At 37.3% G+C, this 17,249-nt stretch overlaps 2 protein-coding genes across 13 annotated transcripts in view; both read right to left on the bottom strand.

The window, feature by feature from the left end:
• Positions 1 to 1,134: 1,134 nt before the first annotated feature.
• Positions 1,135 to 17,249, bottom strand: part of FAM135A (family with sequence similarity 135 member A) — a 119,811-nt gene continuing 103,696 nt past the window's right edge. For all 12 annotated transcript variants that reach the window (XM_059941825.1, XM_059941827.1, XM_059941824.1 and 9 more), the window contains 2 exons: positions 8,684 to 8,797; positions 1,135 to 2,526 (listed from right to left, as the gene is read on the bottom strand). In XM_059941825.1, the coding sequence (XP_059797808.1) occupies positions 2,321 to 2,526; positions 8,684 to 8,797 (320 nt within the window). In that variant the 3' untranslated portion in view covers positions 1,135 to 2,320. The remainder of the gene's footprint in view (positions 2,527 to 8,683; positions 8,798 to 17,249) is intronic.
• On the bottom strand, positions 7,407 to 8,303 carry LOC132376187 (homocysteine-responsive endoplasmic reticulum-resident ubiquitin-like domain member 2 protein). Its single transcript, XM_059941832.1, has one exon. It carries the CDS (start codon positions 8,227 to 8,229, stop codon positions 7,462 to 7,464), a length of 768 nt encoding a protein of 255 aa, XP_059797815.1. The 5' UTR covers positions 8,230 to 8,303; the 3' UTR covers positions 7,407 to 7,461.

A 17,249-nucleotide genomic window follows, 5' to 3' on the forward strand; every position in this document is an offset into this window, starting at 1 on the left:
TGCACACCACTGAGGCAAGATCATTACAAAACCAGACGAGAAATGGACATAACACTGAAATCCTGGACTTGAAACTGGATGGGGGATAATAGCAGTATGTCAGGACGAAGCATTTAAAAAATGTGTGAATATGGTTATTTGTGACGTTGGAAAGCCAAAGAGATGGACTGTATTAGACCTCTGATGTGTTTTTCTATTTGGTGCTCAGTCATCAAACCCATTCCACAGGTTTAGTGAATTCTGGCAGGAGAAACAGTCCCATCTTCTGCTGGGGAAGCTGACGAAGTCCGATATACTCACTGTCTTGGGTGCCTGACAGCCTGGGTGCTGGCACGAGACTAAGCCCGTCAGTCGTATGATCTCACCAGACTCTGAATCTGGAATGAGTGATGCAAGTAAGAGGATGTCTGGGATCCAGTTTTCAGAGGCATCCCTGCTGGCAGAAACATACACGAACCTCCAGCTCCCCTGGAGTTGGAACTTGCCTATAATTTTGGTCATAGTCTAGCTTCCTCGGTTTCTACCAGTTTTCCAAGAGTGGGTCTCCAGCCTCTCCGTCAATTCTGTGAGCTACCTATATTCTTCCAATAAATTCTTTTTCTGCTTAAGTTAATCCCAATGGTTTTTGTTGTCTGCAACCCAGAATTCTTAATGGTATACACTTCAGTGAGATTTATTCTCTAAGAGTCAGTTACGATCATTGCCCCTCTCCCTCAGAATCCCACCCCACCCCTGCACTCTGAATTTGGAGGTGAATAGCATATGACAGTTTCCCTGGTAAATCAGAAGTTAAATCTGTTGGACTTGAAACCATAATCACCGATGTGCTTTTAAAACTATTAAAACAACCAACAACCAATCAACCTACTATGATCATAAGAGCAGTCTTCCCTTAAAAAGAATGATATGATTATGAATAAGAATGAATACTTTGATAAATCTGAAAGATTATTCAAACTTAGAATAAGTTGAACTTCTTTTTTTAGTTAAAAAAAAGAAATAAAAAGAAATAAAAGAAAAAAAGTATTGTATTTCAAACTCAGGACCAAGGAATGTGAAGATGAAAAATGTGTATAGCAAGAATAAAAATATACCTCTAGTATTCTGAAAATAAGCAAGTGTTTTAGCTGTTCCTCCAGATAGTCATTTGTTCATTTATTAGCAGCAGAGGCAACAACACAATGCTAAAAATAAACATGCATCAATTGTACAATACACACTTACAAAAGCCTATCTATCCTTAGTGCATTATTTTTTCACAAGTAAAACAAGAAAGGAAAATAGTGAATTTAATGCTATTCAGCACCTTGAATAAAGTCAAAAGACTTTACATCTCCATATATCAAAACATTTGCATCTGTATCACCAAACATGTAAAGTTAATTATATTGTTCCATTTGAAACATGAATTATTTTATTTACATTACTCTTTAGTTCAACAAATTTTAACAATATTTAAAAATTATCTAAATTCATAAAAGTAGTTCATAAATTTCAACATTTAATTATTATGTACATACAAGGAAGTCCATGAAAAAAGTTAAAGAAATGTAGTCAGAAAGTTCAAGCAACATTTCCAAATTTAGCAAAATTCCAACCAAATCAAGGTAGAGGGCATTCAAACATTCAAAAATCTCTAGATGCTGCTAAAATGAACATGAAAAGTTCCAGTAATAAAAGTCAATATGAGAAATAATGTTGAAATCACCAGTAGAAAATATATTTTAATAGGCATGACATATGTTTACTAGCAACAGTAATAATGATTCTTTTATAGAAAATGTTCATAACGTTGTCATATATGAACTACCCGATTTGAGAGGGCAAAAGAGTTGATTTCAAAAAATATATTTTAGCAGCCACAATTTTATTTCCAGTTAAAACATAGTAAAATGTTAAAAGTAAAATTTATGATTAACTAAATAATACCCCAATACTAGAAAATTTAAAATCCCATGCTACTCTAGCAATAATGGCCTCTAATACGATGTGTCTGATGTGAGAATTGTGGAAAGCCAATAATAAACAATCAGACATACATATGGGCTTAGAGTTTCACTGAAATACTTATGTAGCAAAATATATGAAAAAGTAATAGAAAAGTAAAAAGATAAAATTAAAAAAATATTGCACAGCCACATTACCTAGAAAGTAAAGTTGATGTTTAAAAAGCTCTAAACATGGATGATATAAATTATCTTCCATATAAAAAGGTATAAATATTTCTTAGAACTTATCAGCATCTACAGTTTAATATAATACATTATCTGAATCACTGTTGAATGAGGTAATTGTCAAGTCTCTACCAATGCATTTAATCCTAATGGAAATATTTGAGGGCGGCAACCAGAAAGAATTTCTCTAAAAATATTTCCGAATCCAGAACAGCTATATGTGCAGCTCTCCCAATGAGTGAATCAGCTGTATTGGGCAATGCATTGATGACATTATATCGAACCAAGTTACAATCCTTGCTTTGCAGAACCGGGCGAAGCAAGTTGTGGATCATTTCTGAATAGATCTGTCCTATGGAACAAATAGAAAAAAGGAAAATCGGTTCACAAGAAGAACTGAAAAAAAATTCTATGCCAACTTTTATATAATTTATAAAATTTAGTCACATTATTTCCATTTAAAGCAGAAAATTGTCTTTTAAAGGGTTTTTTTAAAATATCACTTGAATATCACTTTTGAGACTGTTTTAGAGAAAATATAATCACATTATTTATCTAGTCAAGTAAAATAAATTTATCATACATTATTCTTGCCAACTTGATATTTTTAATTAAAAGCAATGAATATAACAGAGCAAATAGTTTTCTTCAACCTTAAGTCAATTATGACTCATTATGAAAGTAAAGGAGCCATGCTGAGACATTCTGATAAAACAAAATTTAAAACTTGAGTCAAGAGCAAATACTTTAAAAAAGTTTCCATGGCAGCCAACGTTATTCCACATATTTCCAAATTATCTTGAGAAAGAAGAGCAACTTCCCATAATGAGATGAACAATCTGAGTTTGGCTCAAAGGTCAAATTGAGAATTTTTTTTTTTTTTTTTTTTTGCCTGCAGGTTTATTTAATGCTTGGTTTTGCTTTTAATTTCAAAGTTGTGCTCTTCTCTCCCTCTTTTTGGTTAATTCTTACAATGGATTTATTGAGGGCATGCAAAGCATAAAAGGTAAAGGTTACATACATATACACATACAAGCACAAACTGCCTTAAAAGTGGCAAAACAGTTTTTAATGCTCATGCATTACTATATTACTAACAGATGATATGCTAACACATATCCATCAAACGTGAATTTTAGGGAGGCAGGTATTAAATTTCAGGGGCGAGGCAGGATGTAGCCTGGAGGAATGATGAGAAGCGAATAATATACAGAAGCATAATTAGAGAAAGCAGAGAGGTGTTTAAAAGAGGGATCAATATCATTTAGATTTCATAAAAAACGGTTTTTAGAAATTTACTTCTTTTTTTAATTGAAGTATAGTTGATTTACAATATTATATTAGTTTCAGGTGTACAAACATATTGATTCAATATTTTTATAGATTATACTCCATTTAAAGTTATTATAAAATATTGGCTCTATTCCCTGTGCTGTACAATATATCCTTGTAGCTTATTTATTTTACGCATAGTAGTTTGTATCTCTTCTTTTCTTAAAATTTTATTTATTTTTGGCCGCGTTGGGTCTTTGTTGCTGTAAGCGGGCTTTCTCTAGTTGTGGTGAGCGGGGGCTACTCTTCAATGCAGTGCGTGGGCTTCTCATGTTGCGGAGCACGGGCTCTAGGCACGAGGGCTTCAATAGTTGTGGTGCGTGGGCTCAGTAGCTGTGGCTTGCGGGCTCTAGAGCACAGGCTTAGTAGTTGTGACACACAGGCTTAGTTGCTCTGCGGCACGCGGGATCTTCCCGGACCAGGGATCGAACCCGTGTCCCCTGCATTGGCAGGTGGATTCTTAACCACTGCGCCACCAGGGAAGTCCCAGTAGTTTGTATCCCTTAATCTCCTATCTCTATCTTGCCCCTCCCCCATCCCTCTTTCCACTGGGAACCACAAGTTTGTTCTCTGTATCTGTGAGTCTGTTTCTGTTTCATTATATTTGTTCGTTTGTTTTATTTTTTAGATTCCACCTATAAGGGATATCATACAGTATTTGTCTTTCTCTGTCTGACTTATTTCACTAAGCATAATGCCCTCCAGGTCCATCTATGTTGCTGCAAATGGCAATATTCCATTCTCTTTTATGGCTGAGTAGTATTCCATTATGTAGATACACATCTTTGTCCATTCCTCAGTTGATGGACACTCAGGTTGCTCTGATGTCTTGGCTACTATAAACAACGCTGCTATGAATACTGGAGTGCACATACGTTTTGGAATTAGTATTTTCTTTGGCTATATGCCCAGAAGTGGAATTGCTGGATCATATGGTAGTTCTATAATGTTTAAAATTTTTAGAAACTCCATACTGTTTGCCACAATGGCTGCACCAGTTTACATTCCCACTACAAATGTACGAGGGTTCCCTTTTCTCCACATTCTCACCAGTATCTGTTATTGTGATCTTGATTTGCATTTCCCTGATAATTAGTGATGTTGAGCAGCTTTTCATGTGCCTGCTAGCCTCTGTATGTCTTCTTTGGAAAAATGTCTATTTAGGTCTTCCGCCCATTTTATAATCTGTTTGTTCATTTTTTTGATGTTGAGTTGCATGAACTGTTTACATATTTTGGCTTACTGGTCGTATCATCTGCAAATATTTTCTCCCATTCAGTAGGTTGTCTTTTTGTTTTGTTGATGGTTTCCTTTGCTTTGCTGTGCAAAAGCTTTCACACTGAAAACTTTATTCAGGTCCCATTTGTTTATTTTTGCTTTTGTTTCCATTGCCTGAGGAGCCAGATGCAAATATTCCTATGACTTACGCCAAAGGGTGTTCTGCCTATGTTTTCTTGTAAGAGTTTTATGGCTTCTGGTCTTACATTTAGATCTTTAATGCATTTTGAGTCTAATTTTTTTATATGGTGTGAGAAAATGTTCTAATTTCATCTTTTTACATGTAGTCGTCCAGTTTCCCCAGCAGCACTTATTGAAGAGACTATCTTTTCCCCATTGCGTGATTTTCCCTCTTTTGTCATCGATTAATTGCCCATAGGTGCGTGGGTTTATTTCTGGGGTCTTTATTCTGTTCCATTGATCTATGTGGCTGTTTCTGTGCCAGTACCATGCTGTTTTGATGACTGCAGTTTTATAGTATAGTCTGAAGTCAGGGAGTGTGATTGTCCAGATTTCTTCTTTTTTTCTCAAGATTGCTTTGGCTATTTGGGATCTTTTATGGTTCCATATAAATTTTAGGATTATTTGTTCTAGTTCTGTGAAAAATGCCATTGGTATATTGATAAGGATTGCTCTGAACCTATAAATTGCCTTGGGGAGTATGGACATTTTAACAATATTAATTTTTCCAATCCATGAACATGGATATCTTTTCATTTCTTTGTATCATCTTCAATTTCCTTCATCAATGTTTCATGGTTTTCAGAGTATAGGTCTTTCACCTCCTTGGTTAAGTTTATTCCCTAGGTATTTTATCATTTTTGATGCGATTTTAAACAGGATTCTTTTTTTGCTTTCTCTTTATCATAGTTCATTATTAGTACATAGAAAAGCAAATAGTATCATGCCATCTGCAAACAGTGACAGTTTTACTTCTCCCCTTCCAATTTGGATGACTTTTATTTATCTTTCTGTCTGACTGCTGTGGGTAGGACTTCCAATGCTATTTGAATAAAAGTAATGATAGTGGACATCCTTGGTTTGTTCCTGATCTTAGAGGAAATGCTTTCAACTTTTCACCATTGAGTATGACGTTAGCTATGGGTTTGTCATAAATGGCCTTTATTATATTGAGGTAGGTTCCCTCTATACCCACTGTGATGAGAGTTTTTATCATGAATGGATGTTGAATTTTGTCAAATGCTTTTTTGGCATCTATTTTTAAAAAAATATTTATTTTTATTTATTTGGCTGTGCTGGGTCTTAGTTATGGCATGCGGGATCTTCAGTTGCAGCATGCAAACTCTTAGTTGTGGCCATGTGGGATCTAGTTCCCTCACCAGGGATCAAACCCAGGCCCCCTGCATTGGGAGTGTGGAATCTTAGCCACTGGACCACCTGGGAAGTCCCTTTCGGCATCTATTGAGATGATCATGTGATTTTTATCCTTTGTTTTGTTAGTGTGGTGTATCACATCAACTGATTTGCAGATACTGAACCATCCTTGCATCCCTGGGATAAATCCCACTTTTGGTGTATGATCCCTTTAATGCATTGTTGAATTTGGTTTGCTAATATTTTGTTGAGGATTTTTGCTTCTATGTCCATCAATGATACTGGCTGATAATTTTCTTTTTTTGTGGTGCCTTTGTTTGGTTTTGGTATCAGGGTGATGCTGGCATTGTAGAATAATGTAAGTCTTTCATCATCTTCAATTTTTTAGAATAGTTTGAGGATAGTTGTTATCTCTCTTCAAATTTTTGGTAGAATTCACCAGTGAATCTGTGTGGTCCTGCACCTTTGTTTGTTGGGAGGGGTTTTTTTTTTTTTTTCTGATTAAATTTCATTACTGGTAATCATATGTTCATATTTTCTATTTGTCCCTGATTCAGTCTATGGAGATTTTACATTTCTAGAAATGTATTAATTTCGTCTAGGTTGTCCATTTTATTTATTTATTTATTTATTTATTTATTTATTTTTCATAATTGACCTTTTATTTTAAAAAATTACAGGGAGCAATTTCCAGAATCTTATTTTATAAAAGTACTGCCTATATCAAACATTTTATATCACTATTAATTCCACTGAAGAGCTGCCTTTTTTTTTTAAGGTACTAATTCCAATTGATGGGATACATGCCCTTAAAATAGAAATTTTCCATTTATTCAAATGTCAAAATTAAGATTATTGAGAAGTTTATTGCTTTATGGCTGGGCAAGATGCTACTAGCACATTTTAGGTAAATAATATTCTTTGTTAAAAACTATGAGGTCATTCTGTTTAAAACTTTCAGGATAATTCACAGAAAATAGATATATTTATTCAAATTATACATTGAAGGGCTGAGATATTAGCTATAGACATTTATACGTGAAGCAGCTCTTTAAAGAAGACACACAAACAGGTCTGTCTTGGTATAATATATATAATTGAAATTAATAAAACCTGGAAGACCAATATTATTACACTATGTTCTGTTAAGATCTTAAAAAAAAAAAATCCCACATTTAGTAGTCCATTTGTGCTTAAAATACTCATATGCATGAGAAGCTTTAAAGAAAAAAAACACCTCTATACATGATGATGAAAATAAAGTAATCAATGTTTTGAAACTGCACTGTTATTTAAAACACTTTCCTAAATTCAGACCCTCCTTTGCAGCCGGCACAATTTTTCAGGTCTCATTGGCAACCTGGGGAGGCCCCTCTAGTATTCGTGAAGTAAAGAAGGTGGTGATAAAAGACCAAGCTGCTGCCATTAATCCAGGCCTTTGAATTGCACTGGCATCTTCACCTGCATCTTCTGCACTCTCATCTTCAAGCCCATCATCCATAAGAAGCTCCATTTCTTCAAGTTCTAGATTGTTTGCATTCTGCACATCATTGTTGACTTGGGCATTATTGTTGGGAGCCTGTTGCTGACCTCCTTCTTGCCTAAAAGGAAACCATCCAGCTCGGTGTAAATAAACCAGTAGCATGGCTCCCATTACCATGATGAAGCGACTAAAAGAGGAAGAGCAGTACACGATGCTAGGGGGCACGGCGGCCCGTGAGGACGTGCACATCCAGCCTAGCCGGTCTCCACTGAAGTCTTCTTCGTTCAGCACTGGACCTCCCTGTGCGTTCCTCTGAACATTCGCATCCATGGGTCGATTTTCTTGGGCCACTAGGTTTGGAGCCGGTGAAGGTTCTTCTCCAGGAACATGTGCCACATTTAGAGGCTGTGAAGCAGCAGGCTGGGCTGGACTGACATTTGATGTGGCCTGAGCTGAAACTGCAGCTTGATATTGCGTATCATACTGATGGGTATACATCTGTTGCCACCACAGCATCTGCAGTGGGCTGAAAGCGGGATACCCTGGGAGTCCAGCCAGAACAGCCTGCCCAGGAAGCTGGTTGTCTACATTTCCTTGCATTACATATGGGAACTGATGACTAGTCATCTCTTATGATACTTGTATTTTTGTGGCATCAGACATTGTAACTATTCCTCTTTCATTTCTTGATGAGTCCGCTTGCTGCCATCTTTGACTAAAAGTAAAGTACAGCCAAACATGCAGCATGACCATTACTGCAACCACCAATCCCAATCATCCGGAGGAAATTAAAGCATGGATTACTTTTGAGGCAATAAAATGGAGAAGCATTGGTAACTAGATGAAAAAAGGATTTCAAAAGAACAACTACTGTGTCATTGGCCAAAACATCTTACGCAGCAAAAGAAAAAGAAAGGAAGAAAAATGGAGGAAGGATAGCTGTTACTATCAGCGGGTGTAAAAGGAAGTCAAAGGAAAGAGAGGACAACAAAAAGAAGGGAGAAGACAACTGCAGGAAAACTTTGGGAGAAACTCATGTGTAGACGTAGCTCTTTGAAATACTTCTAATTTACTTTGTTACCTGACTGTTTGTCCTTTAAAGCTGTCTTGCACATTTCAATGCGGGCAGAATGATAAGGAACGTAGCGATCCTGCAGAGAGCCCACTAGTACAACATTTTTGAAATAGTGAAGCCCTGTGAAGAAAAAATACTGAGTTACAGTGCAATAATTAACCAGATTTGAAATAACTTATTAGCATCATATTACGTGACCATAAACTTTATTTCCTTGGTAGTACTAAGTTTATGCCTTTTTAAATAACCGATGAATTCTTTCTCCAAATTTCTATACATTCTCTACCAAAATCCCCAGCTTCCTTATATGTAGTTTATGTGCTGATATGAGAAATGTGTGTTTGCACTGAGTGAGAGCAAGGATTGTGGTCTGGGGGTTAGGGGGAGACTGGATATGGTGGGCTAAAATTCTATAACAAGTGTTTCATGACGCTTTTACTTTCCAAAGGATATTCATCAATATTTAGGATTATTCCCCAAAGAAACATATATTCTTCCAAAAAAACAAACAAAACACCCTATTTAAATCCTTTAAAGCTGACTTTTTACTTTAAGTTTTCATTTGACTCTTGCCTAATATTACTTATATTTTCTCCTTATTTAAGCATGATGTCAAGAGGATAAACACTTTGATTTTTCCAATAAAAATAACGAATTTTTGTGATCCATCCAACAGACTTTTGTCAGGTCTATTTTAATTATTTTTATTTTTCAGTAAACTACGTGAATTTAGGACTTGTGTCCTTGGGATACTTTGCTAAATAACTCATTTAAGTACTGAAACCACATTCTTGACCTCTTTAATACCAGTAATGTTCTAATTACAGTAATGTACTATTTGGCTCAGACTAGTATACACAAAATCAAAATTTTATATGATAATTAAATAAGATACAAATCAATAATGGTGACACATTAGAATTGGGTGTGTAGTACAGAGAATTTTGTTCTGGAATGTTCCAGAATAAAACTTTGATACTTTATGTGCACTGAAATTCAGACTCTTAGAGACAGGCCAATTGTGGGGACTACTGTGAATCCAGAACATAGGAAGCCTTGGTAGAAGCTCCCTGTCTTCCTTGGAACTTAAGGATCCTAATGATGGTAAGAGTTTAGACTGACACACAGCCAGGTGAAACAGTATATACCCTCTGTGTCAAATATAAGGTATCCCTCCTTTTCCCAATGAGAAGATACTACTTTGTGGCCACTTGATTATATAAAATTCTAGAGATATAAGTGAAATAACAGAATGTCTATAACAGGAATTAACTCAGTTGAACAAACATGTTTAAAATATTTTAGAAAGATTAAGAAAAATTGATTTTTCCCCCTTCATTTTCACATTTCACAGGACAAATTCATCCCCTTTTGGCATCACTTGATGACAGTCTTCATTGGTGCCACTTTGGGAAGCGTCCGTGTGTCCTAGAGCAGAGGTCTGTGAACTGGTATACACTTACCCCTGGGGGTAACTTAAGACTCTCCATGGTGTGGATGGGCATTTATAGCTTTAAGAAAATTGATTTCCAGATCCCAACTTCCATATGAGCACTTTTCTACCAATGACTTTTCCTTCTCCTACTTTACAAGAGAAAGACATTTCTCCAATCTGTACCAGATCTTCTTATGGTATATGGCCCTGGGGTATAAAATCTCTGGGAGAACCAAGCAAAATATGAACGAAGTCTTCCTCTTCCAAAAAGTAAGTTTGATGTTACCGACTGTTTGACAATAAGAAATGGCTGTGCCAGTTAGATTTTATGGCACATATTTTCCATAAATTAAATGAGCTAAGTCTGTGACTCCAGCTGAATATAGTAAAAATATACTACCTCATAAGCAGGAAAATATATCCTTTGCAACAATTTAAAATTATAGAAAACAGTTTTAGGTGTCACCATAAAATTATACAAGGGGATACAAACTTTTCCAAAATTCTTTTGAGGGGTAAACAAGCCCAAAATGTGAAAGCCACGGTCGTATGGTACATCATCTTCACTTCTAACCCAGTTATTTTAGGTACTGTACTTTCTGAATCTAACTGTGATGCTGTTAACTGAAATCTTATCCCGAACTGCATGAAACCAGCCATGTAACAGCACAGTTGGCTTCTTCTTTTATCTAAAAGGTGTGTATGTGTGTCCTCCATAAAGGCGAGCACACTGCACATCTCCGGGGGCATCACTCCCATCACATCGACAGGAATGACACTGCACAGCTGGTGGCAGCCTTGCTCCGTAATGGTCACCTCTGTACTTCTCCGGAAACCACCAGCGTCTTCTAGGTCCCCCTCTCTCTTACCTTATGGCCTTCCTGTCTCACTGGGCACACGGAGGCGTCGGAAGGGGCTTCCGCAGACTCTACCGTAACACAAAACCCACCTCCCGCATCTGTACCTTCTCGCCCTGCCCCCGCTGCTGCCTCAGGCCGGCCCTTTCACTAGTGCACTAGGTCCCACTCCTCCTTCCTGTCTGCTTAAGGGCGTGCCTCTAGTTGCTGTGCCATCCTTCTCTCGCATCAACAATTTTCTCTTCTGGATGCATCACTCTTATCAGGATGGAAAATACTACAGTATTATACTTCCCGTCTTAAAAAAAATCAGTCCCTCAATGAATCTGTCCTTGGGCTTTATTCTCCCCTCCAATTACCTCCCCGCCCCCCCCCCCTGCCATTTCTCGGCACTGCTCTATTTCTATAGTCTACATTATAAGAGTAATAGTCATTACATTAAAAATTAAATATACTTTTCAAAATAATCGCTCTTCGCAGAGATTCCGCTGTGCTTCTACAGAGAAATGGCACTCAGGCTGAGAATCACGGCTTTAGACCAAGACCCTGGAGAGGAGTACCCACGTCTCCCCAGGTTCAGGCAGCTCGGTGCAGAGGAAGCACGCAAACCAACAAAGGGAGAGGAGGGGACGTCCAAGAAACCCTTTAACTCTCAGATTCCATGATGATAAAATAGATACAATCACAGATTCTGACACTGACATAGATACGCGATATTGTCATATTTTTAAATGTGATTCCTAAGATAGCACTGTACTTTAAAAATGCATTTTAAACTTAGTAATTATTTTAATAATACTTTTTCAACAACAATGTATTATTACTAGTACTGTGCTTCTGTATGGAAGGTTTGCTTTTTGTATTAGCCAAGAACCAAGTTAAACGGACTCTGACCCTTTTCTGAGTCTTCTGGTTCCCATTCCTGTCTAGCAGTGCTGGCTGGAGAGGGCAGAAACTCAGAGAGAAGCACGGTAGCCCCCGAGGCGCACTGCTGGTGGGAATCATGGCAGCACTTCGCCCGAGCTGAAGTCCAGCTGCTGACAATGTCTGAGGTGTGTATTTGGGGAGCCTTGTACTGTAGGTTCGTCCTCTCTGCGCCTGCGCTGATTCTACCTGCTCCGAGATGGTCTCGTCCACTGGCCTTCGGGCTAGCGCTTCACTCAGCCCAAGGTGACTCATTCTCGGTTGAAAAGTTACCTCTAACTTGGGAAAGTTAACACGATTTCCCCATCTATAGAATGAGACAGTTTAACTGGAAAAGTTTCTAAATATTTTAGTTATTTTTCAGGATTGCCAAGAAAAAGATTTAAGTAAATGTTCAATATTTTTCTGGACTGCATAATTACATGGCTTACATATGAACGAACATTGTAATGGTAACTTTCACCTTCATTATCTTAGTCTTCCTGATACTTTTGGCTGCTCATTTCTTTTTCTGAAAAATTTGACGAGTTTTAAAGCAATTCATCTTGACTCATCTCTGGTTACTTTCTGGAACTGGCAAAGAGAGCGGTTCTGAACTGGTGGCTTTGCACGCCAGGGAACACTTAGCAGTGTCTGGAGACAAGGCCGCTTCTCACGAGCAGGGGGCGGGGCGTGTGAGGTGCTGAGGGGTGCGTGCTCTACTGGCGTTTGGCGGGTAGAGGCCAGGGACGCTGCTAGATATCCTACAACGCACAGGACAGACCCTGACGACACAGAACACCCAGCCCAGAACGTCGAAGTGCTGAGGCTGAGAAACCCTGTGCTTTCTAAATGGACATAGTCTACTACTCAATGTTAAACTGTTCTTATTTTTACTCATTTATTTTAAATACATTTGAAAGAATTTGCTTCCTAAAATAATGTAAGCTGATGCTGATGCTTTCCTACACTTTCAGAAACAATCTACAAATGTTAATTACAAATCAAGTGATACCTATTATTAAACACCTCTGTAATCTGCTGGAAGAAAAGATTATCTTGTACCATAGTAGCACAGCAGGAGACTTCTTTAATTGTTATATTTTGTTTGTCAGAATTCAACAGCTGGTAAAGAGATTCTAAGCAGCTGTTTTTAGGAAGATCTTAACATAAGGATATTTTGTTCTTGAAATTCCAACAATGGGTAGATTGTTCTTTGGCTCTTTTTGAGCCCTCATCGTGGAATACAGGAGAGCCCCTGGGCCTTCTCTCTATGTAATCTTGACTACTCAGCACTGCTGTCACCTCATCTAGATACAGTATACTGTTTACCTTCCACATTGCTCTAGGTTCCCTCATCTTTCTTTCCCTTGATATTCAATGAGGACATGCTAACATGCTGCAACTATATTGTGTAAATTATTGATATATTTTATCAGCAATCTGTAGGATGCTATAGGTTTTTTAGTTGAAACCTGCTATAAAAGTTAATCATTGTTATCATATGATATTGCTTATATGTGGCATCTAAAAAAAAGGGTACAAATGAACTTATCTACAAAGCAGAAATAGAGTTACAGATGTAGAAAACAAACTTATGGTTACTGGGGGGAAAGGGGAGGAGGGATAAATTGGAAGATTGGGATTGACATATACACACTACTATGTATAAAATAGATAACTAATAAGGACCTACTGTATAGCACAGCGAACACTACTCAATACTCTGTAATGGCCTATATGGGAAAAGAATCTAAAAAAAAGAGTGGATATATGTATATGTATAACTGATTCACTTTGGTGTACACCTGAGACTAACACAACACTGTAAATCAACTAGACTGCAATAAAAATTTTAAAAAATTTAATCATTGTTTATAATTGTAATGCCTTAATCAAAAAAGATAATTTCCTTTTAAATGTAACATTTCTGTAGCCCTCTACAATATCTATTGTGTTCACAAAACAACAAAGGCAATTCACACTTAATAAATACCTGAATTTTACAAAAAGATAACATTTCTTAATTGCTTTAGAAATCACTCAAATTATTTTAGGCTTTTAAATGCTTCCTTAATTTTAATATAATGAATAGCTTTCGATTAAGGAACGCTATTAACCAATGATATGTTGCAGCGAAAAAGACTGTTTCAAAATGAAGACCCACAGGGGAGGCTTTGCTTAAATAAACAAGGGAAGAGGGTAGAAGGCTGGATTTTGCTTTAGACAGGTGATTTTACGCTTTCTCAAAAGAAGAGGAAATTGGCCATTCAGAAGAAACAGAAGCAATAATTGGATCAGGGCATCAAAGACTTTATAGCTTTAGCAGAGTAAAATATAAAAGAACAGTTATCTCTAGGGCTCCTGATTGTTTAAAAATACCTGAGAATAGCACACTGGCTACGTAAATTGGTTAAGTAAACACTGCTCTATGTTTTCCTGTTTTATTTACTTATGTTTCTGATGTGAACCCATATATTTCTACTTTGTGAATAAAGAATTTTATGTATATATACAGGTGTAGCAGTTTCCTAGGAATTGACTACTCATTTCTCATAATTCTTTAGATGATAAAAAAAAAAGAACGGAAAAAAACAGCTCAGAGAGACGTGTTCCAACTCCCATGACAATATTATAATTTTAAAATCAATTAATGAATATTTGTTAATATTTAAAACTACAATTAGGAAAGCCTTCTCAAGTCCTTGAAAGTACACATCACTGGCTTAACACGACCTGGTCTGACCACGCACGACGGCTGTGGTACTAGTTTCTGGAGTGAGGCGGCGTCCGGCCACTCTGGGCATCTGTGTCCTCACCTGCAAAGTGGGGCAACGGGGCTCCTACTTCATAAGGTTAAACACACCCACATGTATGACATGCCTGGGTGGCACCTGGAATACGGTATGTGCCTTGTGTGTTGAGTATTATTTATTTCTATATTTTAGTGTTATTTAATGTACTAGTTATTATTAGAAAACACAGTATGCTTTCACGCTATGTTCCATAATAATACTAATTCAATTCAGGTGTATACTAATAAATTCATTTCTAGCTACAAGTAGAAATCTTAAAACACAAAAACAATTTTAATAAGTCATTTGAACAATTTTTATAGCTAGTAATATTGACAGTTCTGCTAAAAAAAAAATCTCCTAAAATAGATTTATGATGTTAATGTGAAAGCACATTTCTATAACCTATAATACTAATACTATTTTAGTTCAGGCACCTCTTCATTTAGAGCTGTGTTTACCAACTAATATTTACTGAGTTTCGTGCTATTCAGACCATATCATTTTACATGAATTATCTCATTCAACCTTTAATGGTCTTGTGAGGAAGATACTATTATTCCCATTTTACCAATGAAGAAACGGAATTACTTAATATTTAGATCAAGTAACCTTTGTCAGTGTTTCAGCTAAAACTAGTATCTATGTGTGCCTTCAAAGTTTGTCTCTTAAACAGTGCTACACTGGTACAACCAGGGGGGGAGATGAAAGTCCTGCCACGCATTAAAAGGCAAATAATAAATTAACAACTTGTAAGGAAAAGTTTTAACTAATCCTTAAAAAATAACTCAAGTACAAGAGACCTACTCATATCTACTAATAATTATAAACTTAGTGATACAAGTATCTGTTCAGTTGGGAAATGCCATGAATTACAGAATCTTTACAGTAAAAGTTTATAGTTATGCTTTCTTTAGTGTTTTTATTTTCTTATGTTGCTATTAGCACTACTGCTAATTAAATCTCACTTTGGAAAATGCAGTGTAAATACACAGGCCCCAGGGAGTACTGACATTCGGCTTTGCCTTTCATACATTTCCTATCCTGTCAGCAGCACCGGTACAAACTCCACAGCTACACACGGTGCTACACACGCAGCTTCACACGGTGCTACACACACAGCTACACACGGTGCTACACACGCAGCTGCACACGGTGCTATGCACGCAGCTACACACAGTGGTTCTAGTCAGGGTCAGTTTCTCTCACATGAGAACTATGTGATGCATTTGATTTTGTAGGAATATCTTGTGGTTTTGTGAATCAAGTAAGTATTTCTGTGTACTGTAAATACCTTACTGTTGTCACTTTGTACCCTTAGAAACAAAATCCCAAAACTCCACCTACAAAAGAACTTTTCTTTCACTGATTCTAATAACAGACGACACATGAAATAACCATTCCCCATTCTCTTTCTCATATTGACAGCAGTATTTAAGGCAGAATCTTGAAAAGGTTAAAAGAAGACTCAAATGAAGTGGGCTGTATTCAATGACTAAATCTGTCTAGTGTTCGTATCCAATGTTTCAAAAGCAGGATGGAAGACATGGTGAGAGGAATGAAGATGAAAAACGGATTTAAAAGGCCAGGGCTTAAGTTTACAAGTTCAAGCTACTTCAGCCTTCACCAAATATATGGGTTTGATTTTCAGCTTACCGTACAATATTTGACCTGCTTTTGGGTACTGAACATAATATTGAAAAGATCACTGGTTGATTCAATGGGTTGACAGCGAACGCCTACTAGGAAGAACTACGGTAAATGCTGAGGGTACGTGGGAGGGTGGGAAAGGGTTGTCATGACAGATCCCACTTAAGGAAAAAAGGTTGAGATACATAAAAATGACTGACGTGAGATAAGCTATAATGACTATGATAAAAGAGGTTCATATACAATGTTACAGCAGTTCAGAGATGACATTAACAATCTTGGGATGTGGTATGCGAAGAAAAGAAGTGGGGTCAATCAAAGATGACACTGAGGTGTTTCAAACCAAGCAATCTAGAGGACAGAGTAACATTTAGAAAAGGTCAAAAAAAGAGGTAGCAAAAGAAGAAACTATCCACTTCAGACACATTTAGTTTGACATATAAGCACAGATATGCAGCAGGCAAACGAGGAGGGAAATGCACTACTGCGGTCAGTCCTGAGACGCGAGATTTGGGATATGAAGGCATGTGCTGGTACTCTGAGAGCAGAGGAGCACCGCATCAGACAGGGCATCAGGGAAAGCTCCGGAGAGCAGGTGGTGCTGCAGTGTCATTTTAGAAGACGAAGAGAATCAGTGCTACAAAGACGGGCAGACGCACGGGGAGGAATGGTGGCAGAAGCAGCGTGGTGAAGGCGAGGAAGCACAAACACGTGAGGCGTGGCTACGGCGAAGGATGCCGTGTGCAGAGGAGGATACGGAGCCCGTGAAAGGACCAGGAGCCACGGATTATACAGGATTTGATGCCCTAAGCCTCGGCCTCTACACCTCATCCTGAAAACTATAAGGTACTCTGGAGGATGTTTGAACAGGACCAATACGGTCTGATTTAATTTTTAGAAAACCATTTCATCCAATGAGGAAGTGAGACAGA

The sequence above is a fragment of the Balaenoptera ricei genome, chromosome 12, assembly GCF_028023285.1.
Source record: "Balaenoptera ricei isolate mBalRic1 chromosome 12, mBalRic1.hap2, whole genome shotgun sequence".
Taxonomy (NCBI): domain Eukaryota; kingdom Metazoa; phylum Chordata; class Mammalia; order Artiodactyla; family Balaenopteridae; genus Balaenoptera; species Balaenoptera ricei.